The 21,650-nt window shown below is 43.8% G+C and overlaps 1 protein-coding gene across 3 annotated transcripts in view; it reads left to right on the forward strand.

Annotated features, from left to right (window-relative positions):
- Positions 1–401: 401 nt before the first annotated feature.
- Positions 402–21,650, forward strand: part of GPR158 (G protein-coupled receptor 158) — a 210,627-nt gene continuing 189,378 nt past the window's right edge. For all 3 annotated transcript variants that reach the window (XM_072854471.1, XM_072854472.1, XM_072854473.1), the window contains exons 1-2: positions 402–2,123; positions 16,582–16,687. In XM_072854471.1, coding sequence (XP_072710572.1) covers positions 1,252–2,123; positions 16,582–16,687 — 978 coding nt within the window. In that variant the 5' untranslated portion in view covers positions 402–1,251. The remainder of the gene's footprint in view (positions 2,124–16,581; positions 16,688–21,650) is intronic.

The following is a 21,650-nucleotide window of genomic DNA, read 5'->3' on the forward strand; positions in this document are numbered from 1 at the left end:
CCCCCGCCACCCACCCCCCGAACTGCTCGAGGCAAGAGCGCCTTCCTCACAGCGGCACGCAGCCCTGACAGGCGCCAGCCCACACTCTGCGGATCCAGCTGTAGCTGCCTTCCCCCAGGGCGCCGGGCCGCTCCCGACCCCGCCGGCGGGGTGGGAGGCGGAGATATTTTTAACACCCGGCACCCCCCTCCTCCCCTCAGCCCCAACGGCCGCTGCCCGCCGGCAACCGCCCGATCGCACCCGACGCGTAGGCGCGGAGCGCGGCGGCGCCGCCCCACGCCCGGCCAGCGGGTGTCGCTGCCACGCTCCGCGGGCAAGCCCCGCTCGCCGGCCCGCCGGAGCTCCCCGCGGGCCGGTTCCCCGCCCGCGACTGCCGCCCTCCGGTCGGGGGGGAGAGCGGAGCGGCTGCCGGTGCGGCGGGAAGCTCCCCCGCCTCCGCCCCGAGCTGAGCCGGCGGCAGGCGATGCGAGGTGCCTCGACGCCTGTCCGCGGCGGCGGCGCCGCCTCCCTCAGCGCCGCACGGAGCCATCCTCCTGCCCCGTGAATGGCTGCCGGCTGACTGACAGGCGAGGTGGCCACACAGGACGGCAGCTGCCTGGGCTACACCTATAAGGGCCGGCGGGGAAGGGGTACCGGGCGGTGAGGGGCCGCCCGTGGCGGAGCCGCCCGGTGAGCAGCCTCCCGCAGCCGGGGGCGGGGGGGGTTCCTCGCTCGGAGAGCCGAGCGCTCGCGGAGGAGGGCGCCCGGCCGCTGGCTCCTCGGCAGCAGCCCCGCCCGCCTAGCCCCGCTGATCCCCGCAGCAAGTGGCAGTCCCGCGCCGCGGCCCCCCCCCCCCCCCCCTCCGGCAGCGGCGCCCGAAGGATGCGGAGCGGCGGAGCGCGGGCGGCGGCGGGGCGCCGCGGGGGGACCCGCCGCTGCGCCGGGCGCCGCCGCCCCTGCGCGCTGCGCTGGGCAGCAGCTCAGTGAGCGCGGTGGCCGCGGCGGGAGGAGGCGCAGGCGGGCTCGCTGCAGCCGCTGCCGTCGCCGGAGGGGCTGCGAGCCGCTCCGCGCCGGCGGTGGGGCTGCGCGGCCCCCCGCGCTGGGGAAGGCGCGGGCGGCGCCGCCACAGGTGACTCGCGGGCCGGGGGCCGCTTTCCGTCCCGCTGCCGCTCGGCCGCCCCTGCGCGTTCGTGCCCCTGCGCCGCGGCCGCCTGCGCGAAGCCCGTCTTCAGCCACTTCGCCGTGCCTGCGCGACCGGGAGCGCCGGGGGACATGGCTTTGCTCCGGGTCCTTCTCCTCTTGCTCCTCGCCCAGCGGGGGCTCGGCGCTGCCGCCGGCCAAGGGCAGGCGGTGCGCGGCCGGGAGCGGGCGCTCAGAGGGAGGCAGCCTATTTTCAACCACATCAAGAGCCGTGAGCCTCCGCCGGCCCCGCGGAGCCGCTCTACGGAGAGCACCATATTGGCGCAGCGGCTCGCCGAGGAGGTGCCCCAGGACGTGGCCTCGTTCCTCTACACGGGCGACTCCCGGGAGCTGCGGCGTGCCAACTGCTCCGGGCGGTACGAGCTGGCCAGCCTCGCCGGCAAGTCGCGCTTCACCTCGCACCCCTCCCTGCACGGGGCCCTGGACACCCTCACCCACGCCACCAACTTCCTCAACATGATCCTCCAGAGCAATAAGTCGCGGGAGCAGAACTTGCAGGAGGACCTGGAGTGGTACCGCGCCTTGATCAGGAGCCTCCTGGAGGGGGACCCCAACATCTCCAGGGCAGCTATCACTTTCAGCACGGAGCCCTTCTCCTCCACCCCCCAGGTTTTCCTCCAGGCCAGCAGGCATGAGAGCCAGGTCCTCCTGCAGGACTTGTCCTCCTCGGCTCACCGCCTGGCCAATGCCTCTGTGGAGACAGAGTGGTTCCACAGCTTGAGGCGCAAGTGGAGGCCACATCTGCACAGGAAGGTCTTAAACACGGGTCACAAAACTTTGGACAACAGCTGGAAGAGGCGGGAGAGCTTCGCTGCTGATAAGAACCACATCAGGTGGTCCTCGCCTTACCTGGAGTGCGAGAATGGGAATTACAAACCCGGCTGGCTAGTGACTCTCTCGGCGGCTTTCTATGGGCTGCAGCCGAACCTCCTCCCCGAGTTCAGGTAGGAGGAGTGTTCCTCTGCTTGCTTTCTGTTGAGAAGGGGGTAGGGTAGGATGGGGTTTTGGCTCTGCCCCCCCTCCTAGGGAAGGGCGTGCTGTGTCTCTGGAGTGACCTGATCAACCTTTGCCAGACGGGCTGCTCAGTCACACCGCAGAGCAACCTCAGGCCTTCCTGTTGAGCTCTACCTTTGTGTGCCTTAGGGAGCTGTTGCTCAGAGAAGGAATCGTTTTCATCTCTGTCTGTAAGACGGTGTTTGCTTTACCTGCTCCCATTGAAACAGGTGTGCGTGGGGTTCCTGGCATCCTTCGGGAGGGGGGGGGGAGAGGAGAGCAGCAGTTGCTGGTTGTAGTTTATTTCTGCCTGTAAGAGGAAGGTGTTTACTGAGGCATTATTTCTTACTACACTGCATAATTAAAACTAGCTTGACCCCAGCTATGGTTTTAACCAGCTGGGAAACAGCGTTGTTATACTGGTAAACTGTGATTTCTGGTCTCCAGAGCACATCCACTGTGGGGTGCTCGAGCCTGGTCAGCGGTCAGTACATTTGTAGGTAAATAAGTGTTTGTGACTGCAGTTCTGTCATAGCGCATGTGGCTACAACCTGAGCTGGCAGTAGGAAAGCTTTTCTTAGGACACTCCCCTGTAACATAGCTGTGTAGCTGATACCTGGCATATGTAAAGAATTGCTTATTTTTTTATTGCTGTTACCCCCAGGATTTTGCAGCTGGACTGTGATTAGCAGAGAGGAGGGTACAAAAGGGTCCATTCCTGTGTCGTTGTATTTTGACAGCAGTGGGATGTGCTCAAGGAATGAGAGCAACCTGTGGGGCACAGGATGTGAGACTTTTCCCACTGGCACTTCTGTTGTTGGGCTCATGGGGTAACTCTGTCCCTCAGTGAATGCCCACTGCCCAGAAGCAGCTGGCATTTGTCAGGGGGTGAGAGAGAAGCACAGAATTTGCTTTCTGCTGCGATTCAGTTGTAGGTAAAGACAATAGACAAGAACACAAGACACCGAAGAGATTTTGCCCCATCTAGGTGGCCAGGCAATTGTGTACATGAACACTGGTTTTCCTGGCTTAGTCTGAAATCCAGTGGGATCAAACAGGTATGAATGCTGTTGTGCATCCTTGGGGAAAAAAATAAAAATCTGCTGACTAGAGTGGGTGATTATTTCTCTATGGTATTACCTTTTGCCCTGAAATCCTCACACTTGTGAGGCTGGCAGGGTTAAGGTAAAGTGAGCTCACTCACAGGCTGTTTGTTGAATTCCCCTCAAGACCAAAACCCAAGAACAGCTCTGCTGCAGAGCTCTTCTGGACCCTAGTGGGGGGTGTGTGTGTGTGCAGAAAAGTTCAGGAAACTTCTTGTGTTTCATTGAAATGCAGTGTTTCACACTTGTTGAATTTCAGGATGCAGATGAAGGCTAGTGTAGACTGATACTCTCTTGTTGGGGACAGAGGTTCTTATAGTCTAAAGAACCACCAGGCTGGGGGTAGGGTGGCAGCCACTAACCAGCTGTCTGAGAACTTAGTTCTTGATGTAAAGCTTAACTCAAGGAAGCTTCGATCTTGACTTCAGTTAAGAGAAAAACATATCTCTTAAACAGCAGAGTCTAAAGCTCCAACCTCAGTTCTGTGCCAAGATCCTGTGATGCCAGGAAGCATCTCAGCAGTGTAGGTTTCTGCTGTGGTATCTGATGTGCAGAACACACCAGGTCCATTTTGGAGTAACCCTGGCCAACCAAGGCAACCAGTAGAGGTCCTCCTGGGTGCAGTACAAAGCACTGCCTTCACTTCCTCATCTTCCCAGCCTCTGCTTACCATGTGGGAGTCACTTCAGTTGAAGACAAGAATAACCTGTTGTAACTCTGATACTTCAAAGGGCATCCATTAAGCACATTTAAGCTTGGAGAACATCATCTTATTTAGAAGATCTTGCGATGGGGTATGCTGTGCAAGTTCAAAGTGTTGTATTGCTGTTGGAATGAACAGTTAGAACAAAACTAACAAAGTTTTGTTATATCAAAACCAGAGATGAATTGGTAAGCATTTCTAAGAAAATGGGTCAGTATGTTTTTGGTAACTATATAAGGAAGCAGGTGGAAGAAGTACATACATGTGTATATACATACACATATTCTGGCAAGGCTAAATGATGGTTCCCGTGTTCCTAGTGTAAGGTATGTTACATGAAAGATGGGCTTCTAATAAAAGCTTATTATTTGGGATATTGAAAAAGTAACTCTGCAGCTACATAGGAAATACTGTAAAAAACAAAAAACAAACAAAACAAAACCAAAAACGCTTCTCCCAAGAATTGTGGGATGTCTCAATATTTGCACAGTATTTTCTATACTTGATAGGCACATATCCTCAGTGTGAGTTCTTAAGAAATGGTTTAAAGTATAAGCATGTAATATAAAAATGTAAAATCTGATTTAGTTATTAGAACATTAGTATTAATTACTATAAGGTGCCTCTTGAAATAAGCTTTATTTCCCCTCACCATCTGTCTTTGAGTGACACAATGTTTTAACTTTAAATTCATGTTTAAGGCCCATATGGTAAAAAGCAGTATGTATTAACCTCCACCTTTTGAGAAAGCTATGTTGGTTCTCCCAACAAAGTATCGCTGAACCATCTGTTAGGAACACATTAATGGATCAGTTTACATGCTCCTTCCATTTAATAGTCTGGCATGAGGTCATTGATGGTAATTTAGTGCATGCCCCTTTAATATTCTTCTAACAGTTTATGTACTTCTTTGCTGACATTAGGTTTATGGCATGGTACACTAGGGCAAGAGACATTCAGGAACATATTATCTCCATGGAAGAGTTCTTCCAGATTACAGAAGGAAAAGCCATTGCTCCTGCTTCTTGGCATCTCTTCTGTTGCAGTAACAGATGGGTATGTCACGTGGTATAGCAATGGAAAGAGTTTAATGAAGGCAATACTAATAATTACTACTGGTTATGTTCAACACATGCTACTAGTGCAGTGCTGTTGTCAATGATGTTCTGAAAGTGCAGCAAAAAAAAAAAATTGTTCTTTATGTTGTGAAGGGTTATAGTGCCTTCTGCCAGAGGAAGCAAGGGGGGCTCTTGCAAACAGCTTGCTATCTGTCTTTAATTTCACTGATCACCCTCTCCCTCCCCTTCCCAAGAGATGACAGCCAAACTGTCCAAAGTGAAGGCCAAGGAAGGTGAGAGAATATGGTTGTTTAAGTTGTCTTGCCAAGGCTAGCACTGTAGGCCAATACTGAGAGGAAGTGGAGAAACCAAAGAGAACTTGATTGTGCTGATAAGCATACCAGAAGCTGTTCGGGCCAAGTGGAACCACATTAGCCCAGTGCAATGCTAAGATAGCGGCGCTGGCTGTCTGCAGCTTCTTAGCAGTGCTTGCTGGTGGTGTTGCCTCCATTCACTGACCTTTGGTCTGCCCAAAGTGCAGGGAGAGAACATTCCCACCTGGTTAAAAAATACAGTGCAGGCTCTCATTCAGAAATGAGGATCCACAGAGACTGGAAATAATTACTTGGTGATATTAGCCATTCCCTTCTCCTTTCTTAAGTCTAAGCCAATGCAGTTTGCAGCTGGAATTCACCATCTAATATGTCTAATCACTCTACAGCTCTAGTGCGGCAGAGGGTAGAGCATGATAACATTTGTCACTGATCTTCTGTGATCCTCCTCTGCTGCTTCCTATTACATGATGAGACTGAACCATACTCCATGGCGCATGGTGATCCAGCTGGTCTCTTTACAGCCGTACTGTGGAAGTGGAAAGGTGTGAGAAGCTGCATGTTGTGAGTACATTTCCTTCTCTAAAAGTATTTGCTTGGCCCCTGGAGAGGAAATGGGAGGTTTTCATTGCTTCAGCTGTCTAGGAGGCCAGTGGGGAGGATTACTCCTTGATCTGGAAGAAAGATGTGCAAGTAGTCAGCTACTAGGAACTTACAAGTTTTTAAAAAAAAAAGGTCCTCCTGGGTCACTGGGTCCAATTGCCTGTTGTCACAGGCCCACTAATGTCACCAGCTGACAAAACTCCATTTTAAAGTAGCTGGGTTTCCCTCTTGACTCTCCAGTCCACTGGCATGCCAGGCCTAACGTTTGGATAGCTGCTTCTGATTTCTGATCTAAATTTATTCAGTCAGTTCTCATCCATTTATTCCTGTTCCTGAACTGCCTTCTATCTGAAATAGCACTCTTCGCTGATGTTTACTGCCCTGGCCTATTTATAGGCAGCAGTCCCTTCTCCACCTTTGTTTACTAGACTACACAAACCAGCTTTCTTTAGTCTCCTGTCAGAAGCTCTCTGTTGCCATGGTCCCTCTTCCCAAGTCTTGTTCCAGTATTTCTTGAACATGGTTAGTGAGATTCATGTGCAACGTTTCAGCCTTGTGCAATGACATCAATTATCCCCAAACTCTGGTGAATGAATTGCTGCTTTTGCAGTTCAAAATGTTCTCTTGCATGCTGTTCTCATTTTCTTTAATGTTGAATTGTAATATGTCAACATTTTGGGAAATGGTCATTGCTCTTGCACTATTTTTCATCTAAGAGGTCAGAATGTCTTTAGGGTACAGCTACACTTTTTTTTCACAAAAAAAGCTACACTTTTTTTTCCACACACTCCCCTCCCCCCCCAGTGAGGCCAGGTAAGTTGTTGTGTTCCCCCCCCAAATCCAGAGCAGTATTTGCAATCTTTTTTAAGGACTATTTGGAGAATGCAATGGAATAATGGCTGTTTTGGCAGAACAGTCCACAATCAGCAAACTGAGTAAGTTTGGGTGTTTTTTTTAAATGATGATGTGTTGTGGAGCATTTGCAGATACCTGCATTCTGAGGTTTGGCTCAATCAAGTGTTACTACTTAATATTTTTTGTCTTCCTGACATTTGCTCCTTCTCTCTTAATTGTTAGAAAGGTATTCCTTCGTGCAAAGATTAATCCTTATTGCACAGTTAAATTTAGCTGTTTCTTCCCTAAAGGCAGTGTAACGTAGTGATTTCCACTGTACTGTTAACAATGACTCAGACAACACCAATGTTAGGCCATAATGGGGCTCTTAGCTGAGGAAATATTATTGAAGGCAAATTAAACCATGGACTTAGAATTATATATGACAAATAAGAATTTCTTAGGGAATATATGTGACTTCTCTTCTGCCAAGTAATTCACAGGTATTAAATTGGTTGGTAAAATAACCATAGAAGTAGACATAGAGAGATTGTAAGAATTAGTAACTTTTTTCTTTTAAATATGGTTTATTTTCTTACTTTAGCCCCCTTTTTTAGGTTCCCCCCTAATCTGTCTTTAATCTAGTCTCAGTACTGAACTAAAAGAAAATCAATTTTCACTGTTTAAGGAGGCTAATTTTTTTATGACACGATACATTCGTTGTATAATCCTGAAAATATGTTAAAATTGTGAGGCTGACTTTTTTTCTATAACACGCCCTGGCCCATATAACATGATTGAAGGTGTGGGTGGGTTTAGAACAGGTTTGAAAAATGAAAAGGAATAATTTATTTCCTGGAACTTCTGAAAGTTTTGGATTTATGTTCCTGAAAAGAGGTGAGAACAAAGAAATATCTTCCTATAGTTTACTGTCTGCTTACAGAAACCCCCAGTATGTTATGAGTATTCTCTAGACAATAAATTATGTCTGTGCCTTTTTCGTACGAGGTCACGGATAAGGACATAAAACTGGATGGTGATGAAACAAAAGGAACAATAAATAGGGATTTCTTTTTTAGAAACATGATTCAGCTTTCTTCGCTATTAGAGAAACAGAAGTGTGTCTTTGAAGAAAGATGTTAAATATGGCCAGGAGAGGAGTGAAACACATACTGCATTTATGTCAATTATTATGTAGCACATGGTAAGTTGCAATAAAAGGAACTAGCTTTTTGGGTCAAACTGCTGTTTCCACTACTCTGTTCTCTATCCCCATCCCCCTTGGGTAAGGCTTCCAGCACAGCAGGTTATCAAAGCTCTTTTGAAGGGAATAGACATGTGACAGTCCTTACTATCTGAGATTCAGCTCCAGGGCTGTCACCTCCTATTCTGTCTATTCATGAGCCTGGGCTGAGATTGAGAAATCTTCCTAAAGGTAAGAACAAAAGCATTGCTGTGTTAGGTCAGACGCAAGGCTTACCTAGTCCTGTCTCCAAAAGCAGGTTCTGGCAGGTACTTAGGGAAGATGTAAGAGCAGTGAAAGTGCCGAATTCTCCTATTTTGGTTATATCCCATTTACAAATAGTAAGCAATTAAAAAAAAAATTGTTTTTCAGACTCTATCTGAATGAGTGTTGACAGTAAGTATGGATTAAACTGACCTCCATGATTCTAATTCACTTTGTAACCCATTTTTGTCTTCTGCAATGTAGTTTGGCATTGGGTTCCATAATATAATGATGAACTTTTTGGAGAAAAATTCTTTTCAGTTTTTAAATTTGTTCCATGAATCTAAATTCATTGGAAGAGCCCAGATCCTTGTGATAAAAAAACACTTTGCAAAGTATTAATTAATCTTCTCTGTGTCAGTCAGATTTAGTTGTGGGTTATACTAAGTATTTTCATCAGCTGCAAGCTTTGTCACTGGTCACCCATTTGTGGTCACCTGTGAACGTGTTGAACAAAGCAGGGATAGTTGTGGTGCCCAGCTTGTTAACATCCCTGCATGTGCAAGCTGACTTCTGTCACAAGAGTGATCAGAGTGGCTCAGAGGTTGGAGCCTTCCTGGCTCTAAAGTGTGCAGTGATGAAAAGAACTCGTTTTCTGCAAAGGCTGTCTCTACTCTGAGCAGTTTTTATATCTTGGTTGTCTGTTGGCCTTACAGGTTCTATTTCAGGCTTCCTTTTTCTGAGGTATTTGAAAAGCTTTTAATTAGTAGAGCCTATGCTTTTAACATGCTGCTTCTAAAAAACATCTTTTGGTTTTGTCTTACATTGTTGTAGTTTTCGATGTTCCTTGCCCAGGTTTATGCCTCTCCATTTTCCTTTTATTTTTTTTTTAATGTTGGCTTCCACTTACTTTTTGATTTTAAAGTTCCCTTATTACCTTTAAATAAATCTTCAGTGTCAGAAGACTGAGTATAGTTAGGCTGAGGCCATCTCTCCTGTGTAGAATCCTTCTAATTCAAAAGCTTTTCTTGTTCCTAATCTCTCTTTTCTTATATCACTTTCTGTACTGGTCCTTGAGAGCCTTTCTTTCCACCTGTCTCTTTGACCCCATGGATAGTAATGGGAGCATTAAAAAAAAAAAGCTGATTTCGTACTAAATAGCTTGAATTTGGCTCAAAGACATTTTTTCATAGGGAGAATCTAATGTAAGTGGGGTACCACCATCACTGACACTTCAGCATTCCTATACAAGGTGATGCTTTGTAACAGAGTTAAGATGCTCGCAGCAACTTAAACATCCTCAAGCAAGAAAAAATCACCACCCCTCGAAGTACCTAGGAAGCTCTCTGACTAAACTGCAGGGAAATCCCCAGAGAGGCAGTACTGCATGCCGTAAATCTGAAGGCAGATTTAAATCCGAAATAATTCTTCAGACAACAGAGGATTCGGCTTTAAGTATTCCACCCTTGTAGCACTGTTCCAAATGGCCTAGAGGGATTTTCTTTGCAGGTGAATCCTAATTGATGTGCCCACACTGCTATACCTTACTCTTCAGTTAAGTTTATTTTTAGTGAAGGCTGGTTCTCCTGTGAAAATGTGTGCTGGAAAGCAGCAGTCATGCTATGGCTGAGGAATTAGGTAAGTGTCTCTGTCCTGTTAGTAAGAAGTTAGTGGTAACTGCGTGACAGATCAAAATTATGTTGTGTGTAACATCCCAGTAGCCTTTTGTGAATCTGGCTGGATACGCAAAGGTAGTAGTTTTAAAAATGTCTCAGTGATGCAGAATCCTAAATCTTAACTTTCAAAAGCAACTTGAACCTGCAGAAGCTGTTGATTACCAGTAAGACTTATGGCTGTAAGTCACTTGTGAATTTGACACCAGGATTATTTTTGGATGCTCAGTTGATGGTACCTTGAAGGAGCCTCAGGTGTCAGGTGGTGCGCACTGTTTGAAAATTAATATTCTTGAAAGTGTCAGCCTCCAAAATGGGAATGGTCAGAAAAGGTATCTGCCCTGAAAACATTGGCTATACTGATTACAGTATGCATTTATCTAGAGTTGTGGGTGTTTGCAGATTTGGGACAGCTGTAGAGACTTTTTTTTTTAATCTCCTTGTTTTGTGGTAAGGAGGACTTATGAAGGACAGCATGTAGGGGTGAATGAATATGGCAGCGAGACTCTAGGCAGGCATTTAGACTTGGGGGATGATGTGTGCTTCAGCATGTGATAACCATGCCTTATACCTTAATTATGGCTGCTTGCAATGCTTACAGGTACAAAAATAAGTGTACAAACTTAGAAGACAAACTTTGAATGCCTGCTTACCTGAGCTGTGGTGACCTCTGTGCCAAAAAGCTTCTGAAGATATAGAGGACAAAGATATTGTTTATCACCATTTAAATGTTGGCAGGCTATTTTTCTGTGCAGCTCTGGCTTAAGCTGGCTGGGAGAAAGAGAATGTGCTCCTTCTGCTTTTTTTATGATGTAACAGTACAGGCAAAAAAATTCTTCTGTAGATACAGGTTTTACAACATGTTGTTACAATGAAATATTATAACTACTGAAACTATCAAGATAGCTAGTAGGTTGGGAAAATAAGCTTAAATCAATTTCTGGCACAGATTTCAAGGCGAACAGCATGCCAACAGACAGTGGTACTGGAAATTAAGACAGACATGAAAGCCTCTTAAATCAAACCTCTGACCCGACAAAATCCTTGATGACATCATTCTTCAATGATTATTTATTATGTACAGTTCAACTAATTCTTTGTTATCTACATGTTAAACATGAATGTGTCTGTCGCAGTTTAACTTGGCACGCAGCTAAACACCGCACAGCTGCTCGCTCACTCCCCCCAGTGGGATGGGGGAGAGAATCCTAAGAGTAAAAGTGAGAAAACTCATGGGTTGAGATAAAGACAGTTTAATAGGGAAAGCAAAAGCCGCGCACGCAAGCAAAGCAAAACAAGGGATTCATTCACTCCTTCCCATGGGCAGGCAGGTGTTCAGCCATCTCCAGAAAAGCAGGGCTCCATCACGCGTAACGGTGACTTGGGAAGACAAACGCCATCACTCTGAACGTCCCCCCCTTCCTTCTTCCCCAGCTGTATATGCTGAGCATGATGCCATATGGTCTGGAATAGCCCTTTGGTCAGTGTCCCAGCTGTGTCCCCTCCCAGCTTCTTGTGCAGCCCCAGCCTGCTCGCTGGTGGGGTGGGGTGAGAAGCAGAAAAGGCCTTGACTCTGGGTAAGCGCTGCTCAGCAGTAACGAAAACATCCCTGTGTTATCAACACTGTTTTCAGCACAAATCCAAAACAGAGCCCCATACTAGCTACTATGAAGAAAATTAACTCTACCCCAGCCAAAACCAGCACAAATCCTAAGTGTCTTTTTTTTTTTTGTGTAAGGACTGTAAAATTGTGGCCGAAAACAAATATTTAGTGTTACAAGGAGATTAACAAAATATACTTATTTGCCACATGGTCCACAATTACCAGTAATATTGTTATTAACTTATCACTGTGGCTTGGGTTCAGCTAGGCAGCATTGTCAGTATGGATGAATGTGTTATGCTGACAATGTGAGTCTACTCTTGTACAGTTGATATTTGTCTTGATTGCTTCTATCAAGATAGCAGAGCTGCAATTATTCCCAGCTAGTTCAATAAATATAACACTTATAGGTAGTTGGTCTGTATACATTCTAGGCAAATGTGTTCTTCCATATGTTCCATTTTCTGAATGCTGAATCAAAAATAACTGAAAATGTGGGTGGCTAACCAGGCTGTGCCAGCTACTGTATTAATCACAGATGAATTTCAGAAATATATCATCATGTACATTTTGGTGCGCTCTGTGTAATAATGGCGGGGTACAAGTCTGAGAAGGTGTTTTAAAATCCCAAATGAATGCAGTAAAAGTCTTGTACCATCATGATGCTTTCTGTAAATGCCACATGTCTGCTTAAAGAAACTTTTCTTTTGAAAGCATTATATCCTCAGGTAGCTGCAGACCCTGTTACTACCTCAGTAGAACAGTGATGTTACCACGAAGAATGAACGTATATTGCAGAGGTCTAGTGAGAAAAGAATAATATGCATCATGGGGGAAAAAATGGAAAGCCTATGGTAGATTGTGACTGACAGAAGAGATTGTTTTCATATGCCTGCTTCTGGACTGCACTGTTTTTCCTTCGTGTAGATTTTCACTCCAGAAATTCATAAAGCTCTGAGAAAAAGCAGAACAACTTAATCATATCAGAAGTTCAGGCTGTGCTACAGAAGAGCTGCAGACAGAAGAGTGTAGGTAGAAATGTTTGTATTGAGTTTGTGAAGACTGGATTTTGTGAAAGGCAGACATTCTTGTAAGAAAAGTTTTAACATAAGAGAAGCAAAGGGAGAATGCATTCAGTTTCAAATGGAAGAATTTTGTAGAGTTTCTGGAAGAAGTATTGTGAAAATACTTTGAAATTAGATAATTTTCAGGCCTGCATGGCTTAACAGAGTTCCTGACAAAACTCAAGCATAACATGAAAGTGCACAAGAGGTGGAAGCAGGGTCAGTTAACCTGGGAGGAATATGGAGACACAGTCTGAGCAGTCATGGGTGGAGTTAGGGAAACCAAAGCCTATATGGGGCTGAATCTGTTGACAGACATGAAGGGGCAACAAGAAGTACACTGGCAGGAAAACTGGGACAAGGGAGAGTGTGGGCCTGCTGCTGAATGGGGCAGTGGACTTTGTGACAGAGGACATGGAAAAGGCCAAGGTACTTGATGACTTCCAAGAACTACAGGCTGGTTAGCCTCACATCAATCCCTGGGAAGGTGGTGGAGCAAATATTCCTGAAAAACACTTCTGAAACACATGAGGGAAAAGAATGTGATTGGGAGTAGTCAGCATGGATTTATGAAGGATTTATGAAGTATTTAACCAACCCAATAGCCTTCTGTGTGTGACTCTGTGTGTGACAATTACTCTGTGTCCACTTCTGGGCTCCCCAGTACAAGAGACATGGATGTACTGGAGTGAGCCTAGTGAAGGGCCACAAAGATCATTAAAGATTGGAACATCTGACGGACAAGAAGGGCTGAGTGAGCCGGGAGGAGAAAAGGCTCCAGGAGGATCTTACACGTGTGTAAATACTTGGTGGAAGAGCGTAGAGGAGATGGAGCCAGACTGTTCTCAGGGGTAGTCACTTAAAGGACAGAAAGTAGAAGAGGCACAAATTGAAATACAATAATTTCCATTTAAACATCAGAAAACTTTTTTTGACACTGTGAGGGTGGTCAGACACTAGATCAGATTTCCCAGAGGTGGTGAAATCTCCATTATTGGAGATATTAAAAAACTCAACTGAACTGAGCCTGCTTTGAGCAGGTGGTTGGACTGGATGGTCATAAGAGGTTTCTTCCAATGACAGCTGCTGTATGAATCTATGATTTTTCACATCTATTTTGAACAAAAAAGTTGTATCAAAGAGTTTTCAAAGGATACAAGTTATTTAATCAATTCTGATGTGAAAGATCTGGAAGTACATTTCCTTTCTTTCCCGTACATAGCTCTGAGCGTTAGGATGCTATCCTGCTTTCTGCCTCTTGGCCCACTAGAACATGCCACTAATTCTTCAAATTGCAACGTCTGGTACAAGGCTGTACTCAAATGCCTGCTCAGTGTCCTTAATTCCTCTAGCTTGTATGTGTTGTCTTTCTCACAAGTAACCTTTAGCTAAGTTTTTTTTTTTTTAATTTTTATATTCCTTTGTACTGACTCTGCTTCTACAGGGCCTGCTTATGATACCATACAGCAAACTCTTAAAGTGTTTCTCCTCTCGTAGCAGTGATTAGTTTACCCTTAATTTTCAGTCTGTACCTCTCTCTTCACAGAACTGTTTGTAGAGGGAAAGCGGAGTTTCCTCTCCTACCAGTTAAAAACAAAATGTACACAAGGGAAAAGCTTTCCATGTAAAGGAAATAAAGACCTACTTCCCTAAGGTGCTTAGAGAGTCTCCCAGGTGAATCTGTTGCAGTCCTAATAAGGCTGAATCATCACTGTTTTTTTCCTACTGTATAAACTGATATCTTTAGAGTAGTCAGAAGGATGCTCATGCTTGAGAGACCCTTGCGAAAGTGCCTGGTGTATAACTTGAACTAGGAGAGCAAGGAGTAGTGTTGGTCCTGATCCTGCTGCCTGCTTCATGCCTGTATGCAGCCACAGTGAGACTATTCACTTGCAGAACAGGTCCTGTCCCCAGCCTGCACACTAATGCTCAGAAAGGTCCAGAAAATATTAGAAACCTACCTGGTGGGATCTGCACATGACCAGATGAGGAAATGGTTAGCTCTACTCTATGAGCAACTAAGACAGATACCTTGTTGTCAGGTTAAGGTAAGCTTGTAATCCACTGACATCAACATCTTATAAAGAATTAGTCTGTACAGTATGGCAGTTTTTCCCTTGAGGTTATTGGTCCCCTGGAATATGGAAGAAACAGTTCATTGGGGTGGAAGTGTAGTTTTAGCAGTCCCTGAAGAAGCTGTTGTCCAAAACAAGAGTGGAAAGGCATAAAGCTGTAAACTAAAAATATTTCTGAATATTCTAGAAGCATGGTGTGTGCTATTTCAAGTTGAGCTTGCTAGAGGCAGCACTTAAACATTCCAGGTCATTTCTAAGTGTGCCTAGTATCAGATATTTAGATTCTAGGCAGGAGATGGAGGGGGATGAAGTGCACCTGTACTGTCTAGCTTCCTACCGGCTATCCTACATCATTTCCTAATGCATTCTTCTTCAGATCATTTAAATGACATGCTTGTGTTTCTCCGATCAGTGTATAGCATGTCTGAAGATGAATGTCCAAATATAGCTGTTGTGGACACTTTGCACTTGGTTGTACTGGGGCCAGGTATGAGGGACCAGTATTGTCCTGGTTTTGGTCAAGCTCATCTCTTAAGCCTGTTCTGACTTTGTTCATAAAGGGCCTCTCAAATATATGTCTCTGTAATTCTTTTATTATTAGAGTTCTTATTTATATATACTGAGCTTTAACTAGAAGAGTCAACATGCTTTGAGGTGAGCGAGGTATTCTTGAGATAAAGGTTGGGCCGTGCCCTTGGTAGTCCACAGCCTGAAAGGGTGGTGGTGTTTGTAGTCGTGGAAATCACAACTTTTGTCTAAAGTGGCTGAAACGGTTTACTTAAAAGAAGTGGTACCCTAGATTTAAGAAATCAGTACAGAGCAGTCATTGATTATGAGTGAGTCTGTGTAATGATCTAACTACCAGAAGTTGCATACTGACATTTTTGCTGAGTCCAGACAGCAGCGAAGCAGTTACAGATATGTGCTTTCACAAGATTATGCTATAAATGTTCTACGTCCAAAGTCATTCTGGATGTTATTTTAGAGAGAATAAGGCAATTTTTGAAGGCTTTTTTTAAGATAAGCAACTGCAATCTTACAGCTTTTTTTCTTCTGGTGATTTCTGAGTTGTTTATAAAATAGAGCATTGGCTTTCAAATCAGGTTGTTAGCTTTTCATTCAAAAAAATTTCTGAGGGAAGCTGCTGCTGCTGAAAACTTGAGCGTACTTGGCATAGGACTAATACAGTTCAGACAGTCCTTGAGGACCTGTGTGTTTAGGAAACATTTGTTTTGGTTTCACAGACATCAGTGTCCTCCTCCTGGCTCGCGCTGCCCTTCCAATGTTGCATTGGGTATTATACCAGTGCCGGCTGGCAGAGATGGGGAGAGGGGGGTTTGGGTGCCTGCTGGAGGAGGGTGCTGAGCCGTGGAGGAGAGGCCTGAAGTCGCTGGAGGTTGCGGTGTGTCTGGGGAGAGTACGGAAAGAGGCTTTTGCTGGTTATTTTGGCAAATAACATTCCCTGGAGCAACGGGGAGGATGTCATCGTCACCAGGCATGGGGTGAGGTGTGGCGGCTGGTACAGTACTCAGGGTCAGCCAGGGAGGTTGCTGGCCTCGGAAAAAGTAGTGCAGGTTGTTAATTGTATTTATTTTCATTCTTTGCTTCATTGTAAAATGTGAAGGTCATTAAATTGTTTGAGTGTATAACTTATTCTTACTTGCCACCCTACACTTAGTCAGTGCATTAGATTTACCGAGCTCTTGCCGTAATACATCTCAGTAAGGTCCAACATAAGAATGTGTCTCTGCAGCTGTGGCTTCGGGAACACAAAACTTCTCCGTTTTCAGACATTTCATCAAATTCCATATTTAGAAGAAAGATGTAGTTCTGCTTTGCCGGCTACAGCATCATAAAGAAGTTTAACCTATTTCTGTAGTCGCTGTGTTCAAGGCTGTTTTTCTCTTTTTTCAGAGGTGTTGTCAAAGTCGACATCAATCTGCAGAAGGTTGACATTGACCAGTGTTCGAGTGAGGGGTGGTTCTCGGGGACGCACAGGTGTCATCTCAACAATTCCGAGGTATGTCTGTCCCTAAGGGACTGAGTTACACTTCAATAACAAGTCTTACCACTATGAATTTTCTGTAGTATAAATGCTGTCTATTTTATAGACTTTAAATGTGGTTTGTAGGCTGAAAAAATCTTTCTGCACAAGGCGTTACTGTATGCGTGAGTTTCAGGAGTGCCTGCATTTCAGGAATATTGGCGTTAAATAAAACAGAAGCTAAGTTACAGTGGAGAAATAACAGCTATAGGGATAAAGAATATTATCAGTGAAACGATTTGTGAAGTTCTGCTTGCAAGTCAATTATTTTACTCTCAAAATCAAAACAGGCTTTTAATGTCAGTGTCACTTTTGACTGGACAGCCTTGCAAAATACAGTAAAAGTAGCTCAAATGCTAATAATAATTATTCAGAAAAACATGGGCTTTTGGTAGGATGGTACAGAATAACAGGCAGAATTGGATACTGTAATTCTTTCTTAATAGAAATGCCAACATTTTGACAGAGCTGACTAAATGTTTCTGTTCAGCTCTTTCCTGCTTCCCCTTTCTTCTGAAGGTCTGTGTCTGGCTCTGTCTGTCAGCATATTGTGGATCATTCAGCCCGGCCAGTCATATGTGTTCAATGAAACTTTAAAACAAAATACATTCAATGATTTTTCTTTTTATTATGGCATATGATGTTGTTTTCAAAGGCACCCATTTGTTTTCTGTGAGAGTAGGCATCTCATGCACTTCTGTGCCTTCAGAAAGGACAATTAAAATGTAGGGAAAGTTGACGGTTGTCTACCAGAAGTCAGGAGATGTTTGCCTAATTTGTTATAAAATGCCAATTTATCAAAGCCAAGAGTAAATTTAGGAAAAGAGTTGGTTTTGATGAATTCATCTACTAACATTTTTGAGCAAGAAAAACTCAGAATTTTTGTAAACATCCTTTTTGGTATTTTTCACTTGAATTTTCTTTTTCTTAAAATAAACTTGAAATGAGAAATCAAGTAGTCTTTGATAAAGACTAATTTTAAATGAAATATTTCTGCAAATGGAAAAGTTGTTTTTTTCTTTGTCAAGTACTTTTTGACTTATGAATTCAAGGGAACACTTTTTCAATATCTCATATTTCTTCCTAGAAGAAAATATTGTTTCCCATGAGATCTGGTAAACTTTGTTTTTTAATATATGCTAGTTATCCTGAATGTGATTATAGATTTTGGCAAGTGCTCCTCCTTTTCCTAATGTCTTATGAGCAAAATTGTCAGCAGAAGGGTGGGATTGTAAGTTGCCGGTCTTCCTGCAACCAAGAAGAAATGGGGAAAAAAAAAAACCCTATGAGAAGACTAAGAAAAACCAAGGCAAAAGTAAAATGGAGAAAATGAAGAAAGGTCAATGGTGGTCTTTAATGCACCTTTGGTCTGGTTCAAAGCCCATTGTTTGCTGTAATAGGCTCTGAATCACGCTCTGTATTCTTAATGTATAGGAAAACGGAATCTGAATCAAACCAAACTGGATATAATTCCACAATTACACTTCCCTTCCAAATCTAAGTCCTTAAGAGTGTGTCCTGGAGAGAACAATGCAAAAAGCTACTCTCTCTGGAAGAATTTGTTGGAGAAGGGGGGGAAATAAAAGGATTTTTTTTCCACTCTTCACAATTCATTTTCATGGGAGTAAAAAGTAGTTTTTATTTCTCTGTAGAATTTACTCTGATTATGAAAAGGGGTTTTCTTCATGAATATGACATTCAGTAAAATCTACCTTCCATTTCATTATTGCACGAGGCAAGCGGAGTATCATTTAGGGAACTGAGTGCAGGATGAAATTCTGCATGAAAGACAACCTTAAGGGTTACAGAAAGTTTTCTATGACTTGCAAAAAAATATTTTAATTCCACAGTCTTTAGTGTCTCAGTGGGCAAGCCGGAAAATCTCACCTCTATGATTTGATCTCTTACCGTGCTTGAGAAACTGAGGTGGCTGTCATGGACCACTGATGCGGAGACGGTGTCTCCACCAGCTTTGAGCTAGGACTGGGTTCTTGGCATTCTGGGCTTCATTCTCCCGCTGAGAGGGTGTTGGACGTCTCCTGTCTGCTGAAGGAGAGAATAACATTTCTTTTACTTAAAATGTACATTACAGATCAGTTGTTCATGTTGGGATTCTGGGGCGTGTTGTTGTAAAGCTGGCTGTGCTCAAGTAAGTTTCTTTGCAGAGCTTTTATTTACCAGACTCACTCACACTGTTGTTTTTATTTCTTTTTTTTCTGTCCCTGTTTATTCTGCATAGTGTTTTCCTTGTTCTTTAGAGCTAACAAAGGCTGCTCTACATAATTTACAATAATATTTTTTTTATACAGCACTTCTGCTACTGTTGAGTCCAACCTGATATATCAGTATAAAACCAGAGCTGCTTTGTGCTGTTTTGACTATAGGAAGCACTATGTTTGCTGATGTTACAAAGGATGTTTTATTTTTCATACTGGACAGTTGCATGTTTTTGTTTTAGTAAGCCTACTGCAATGCTGTAGACATAAGTGAGTTCACCTGTGATGCAAAAAGGAATTAAAATATACATTCTAGGGCAGAAGGTCTTTAATGAGTGATGCTGTATATGTGAGAGTGGCTCATGTTCACACCTTAAGGTGTTAATAACATGGGTAAGGAGATTCATGCTACTTCATGAATGGCTTTTCAACTTGTATGTAGAGCAAAAACCTGCTAGCTGTTCTTCCTTCTCCATGGCACTTATTAGAGTGTTAAGTCAACAAGGCTGTCATGGCTGAGAGAAGGATATCTAGGTAATACAAACCTCCCCCAAAATGAAACTTGCAAGCAGGGAGTGCCTTTCCTTATTGCGCCTGAACAGGATGAGACTCCTTGCTTAATATCAGTGACCCTGGGGATAGAGAGTTGCTGGGAACAATCTATAGAGAAGCTTTCTCTCCTTTTACCCTATGGTCACCATTTTAGGAGAATTCAGTCTTACGGTGACTTCTTTCTTTACAAGCAGGTCCCATATGCTGCTTTTCACACTTTGTTTCATTGGAATCTACCCTGTGGAATAAGGGCAAATTACATAGTTGTGCAACAATGCTTTCCACACAGTTTGCCTTATAAATGCTAATGAAATGATATTCCCCATCCTGTCTTTTATCTTCTTAGAGACAGATACAGAAATACCTGCTGACGCTGGAATGCTCTGCCTCAGATTACAAAGTCTGTCTCCAGCAGAGGAAGGAGGAGAATGGAGATCTCTGGATTTGCAGTTATGCTCATGTTAGACCCTCCTTCCTCTCTTTAGTTTTGTTAAGTGACTTGAGCATTTAGTGCAGCATAGCCTTTCTGCAGACTGTTTGGGTAAGCCTTTGCCATAGTGAATATCTGAAAGTCTGTTTACTGCATAGCCCATACTATGTGGCCGGGCTACCAGTGCCATTAAATGTAAGGCATAAAGCTCAATATTTCAGAGATACAACTCCCCTCTTCCCTAAGACTATGAAAATATAGCAAGTGACAGAGAAGGGGAAGGGAGTGACTTAGGGAATGGACAAGAGGAGAAAAAGAAACAACTTATGGGTTACTAAAATGCTTCTTTACTTTGTCTTATATTTCAGTTAATTTTATAGTGGCTAAAATCTACTAGACAGCATTGCAGACAAATTTTCCTACTTTCTGTGCTGTCCTGAAGTGTTTATCTTCTAAATAAAAATCAATTGAAAGGAGGGTGATGGAGGTGCATTACAGTGAATATAAACATATGGTAAACCAGTGGTCTGTATGTACTAGATAGAAAAAAGGAAGGAACGGATGGGACCCAACTTCTACCAGAAAATAAAGAGATTGTTGTTGAAATTACCTTCACGTGCTCTGGCACAGAATCACTAGGAGATGATGCTAACTGTGACATTGGGATTTGACTTTGGAAGGTCATCAAGAGTAACCTGATTATGTGATGGAATAGTTGTAGTGCTAGTCCTTGCTTGAAAGAAAAATAGTGTGTGGTTGGGGAATTGAAGAATATTGCGACTCAAATACACAAAATGCTTAGACATACTATTCCTCCTTTAACTGCCATCTCTCCTTAGATTTAGATGTTTCTCAGGAGGTGGATTGGTGACTCTTAAATATCTTGCTTTATGTATGGTGCCCTCGAATACAAAACAAAAGCAAGCGCTGGGAACTTCAGACTCCCCATTTTTAAATCGACTACCTAAATTCCTAATATATAGTAATATTTTTTCCTGATTTGTTCTCTTTTGTGCATAGGACTCATATATGCCTGATTTCATAGCAGCCTAGGTGAACTGGGAGAACGAGTGCCCTCCTTCAAGCTCAGGATGACTGGAAACTGCCCAGTCTAATTAGGCAGGAAGTTAGGTGAGTCTTTACACAGGAAAGCCAAACTGCAGCAGTGGCTAAAGTCTATTTCAGTTGTGATTTTTTTTTTTTAAATCTTTTTTTTTTAATTGTATCAGCCAAAAAGAGGCTGATAGCCAGGTGTTCTTTTCTTGACCTGGGGGAAGAAGGGACAACTCATGGTGAAGCACAGAGCGCTACATTCTCCTTCCTGCCCTCTACCTTGACACCCAAATACGGAACAGTTTCCCCGAAAAAATATATGGGCACGAGATTTGGATTCTGTGGGGCTGCAACAGATGAGATGGATAATATCTGCAGGGTTAGAAATAATTAAGATGAATTGGGTAGAGAACAAAATGATGCAGATAATTCTGAAATTAACAAACTTAGAAAAAATATAGTTACCCTATAACAAATCCAGAGTAATTTCATTGTACAGGCAAGGCTTGGTTATGGGGGTAAGAAAACATGCATTTTTACCCTGTTTGCAACCTTTGAAGATTTTTTGTTTAATATGTTAGATTCCTTCCCCATACATGCTGGCAGCAGCTGCTGGTACTTTTAGTAACTTTAGAGTCCTTGTTGAGACACCAACAATAAAATCAAGGCTGAGGAGCATCTGAAGGAA

This window comes from Ciconia boyciana, chromosome 2, assembly GCF_034638445.1.
Source record: "Ciconia boyciana chromosome 2, ASM3463844v1, whole genome shotgun sequence".
Lineage (NCBI taxonomy): Eukaryota > Metazoa > Chordata > Aves > Ciconiiformes > Ciconiidae > Ciconia > Ciconia boyciana.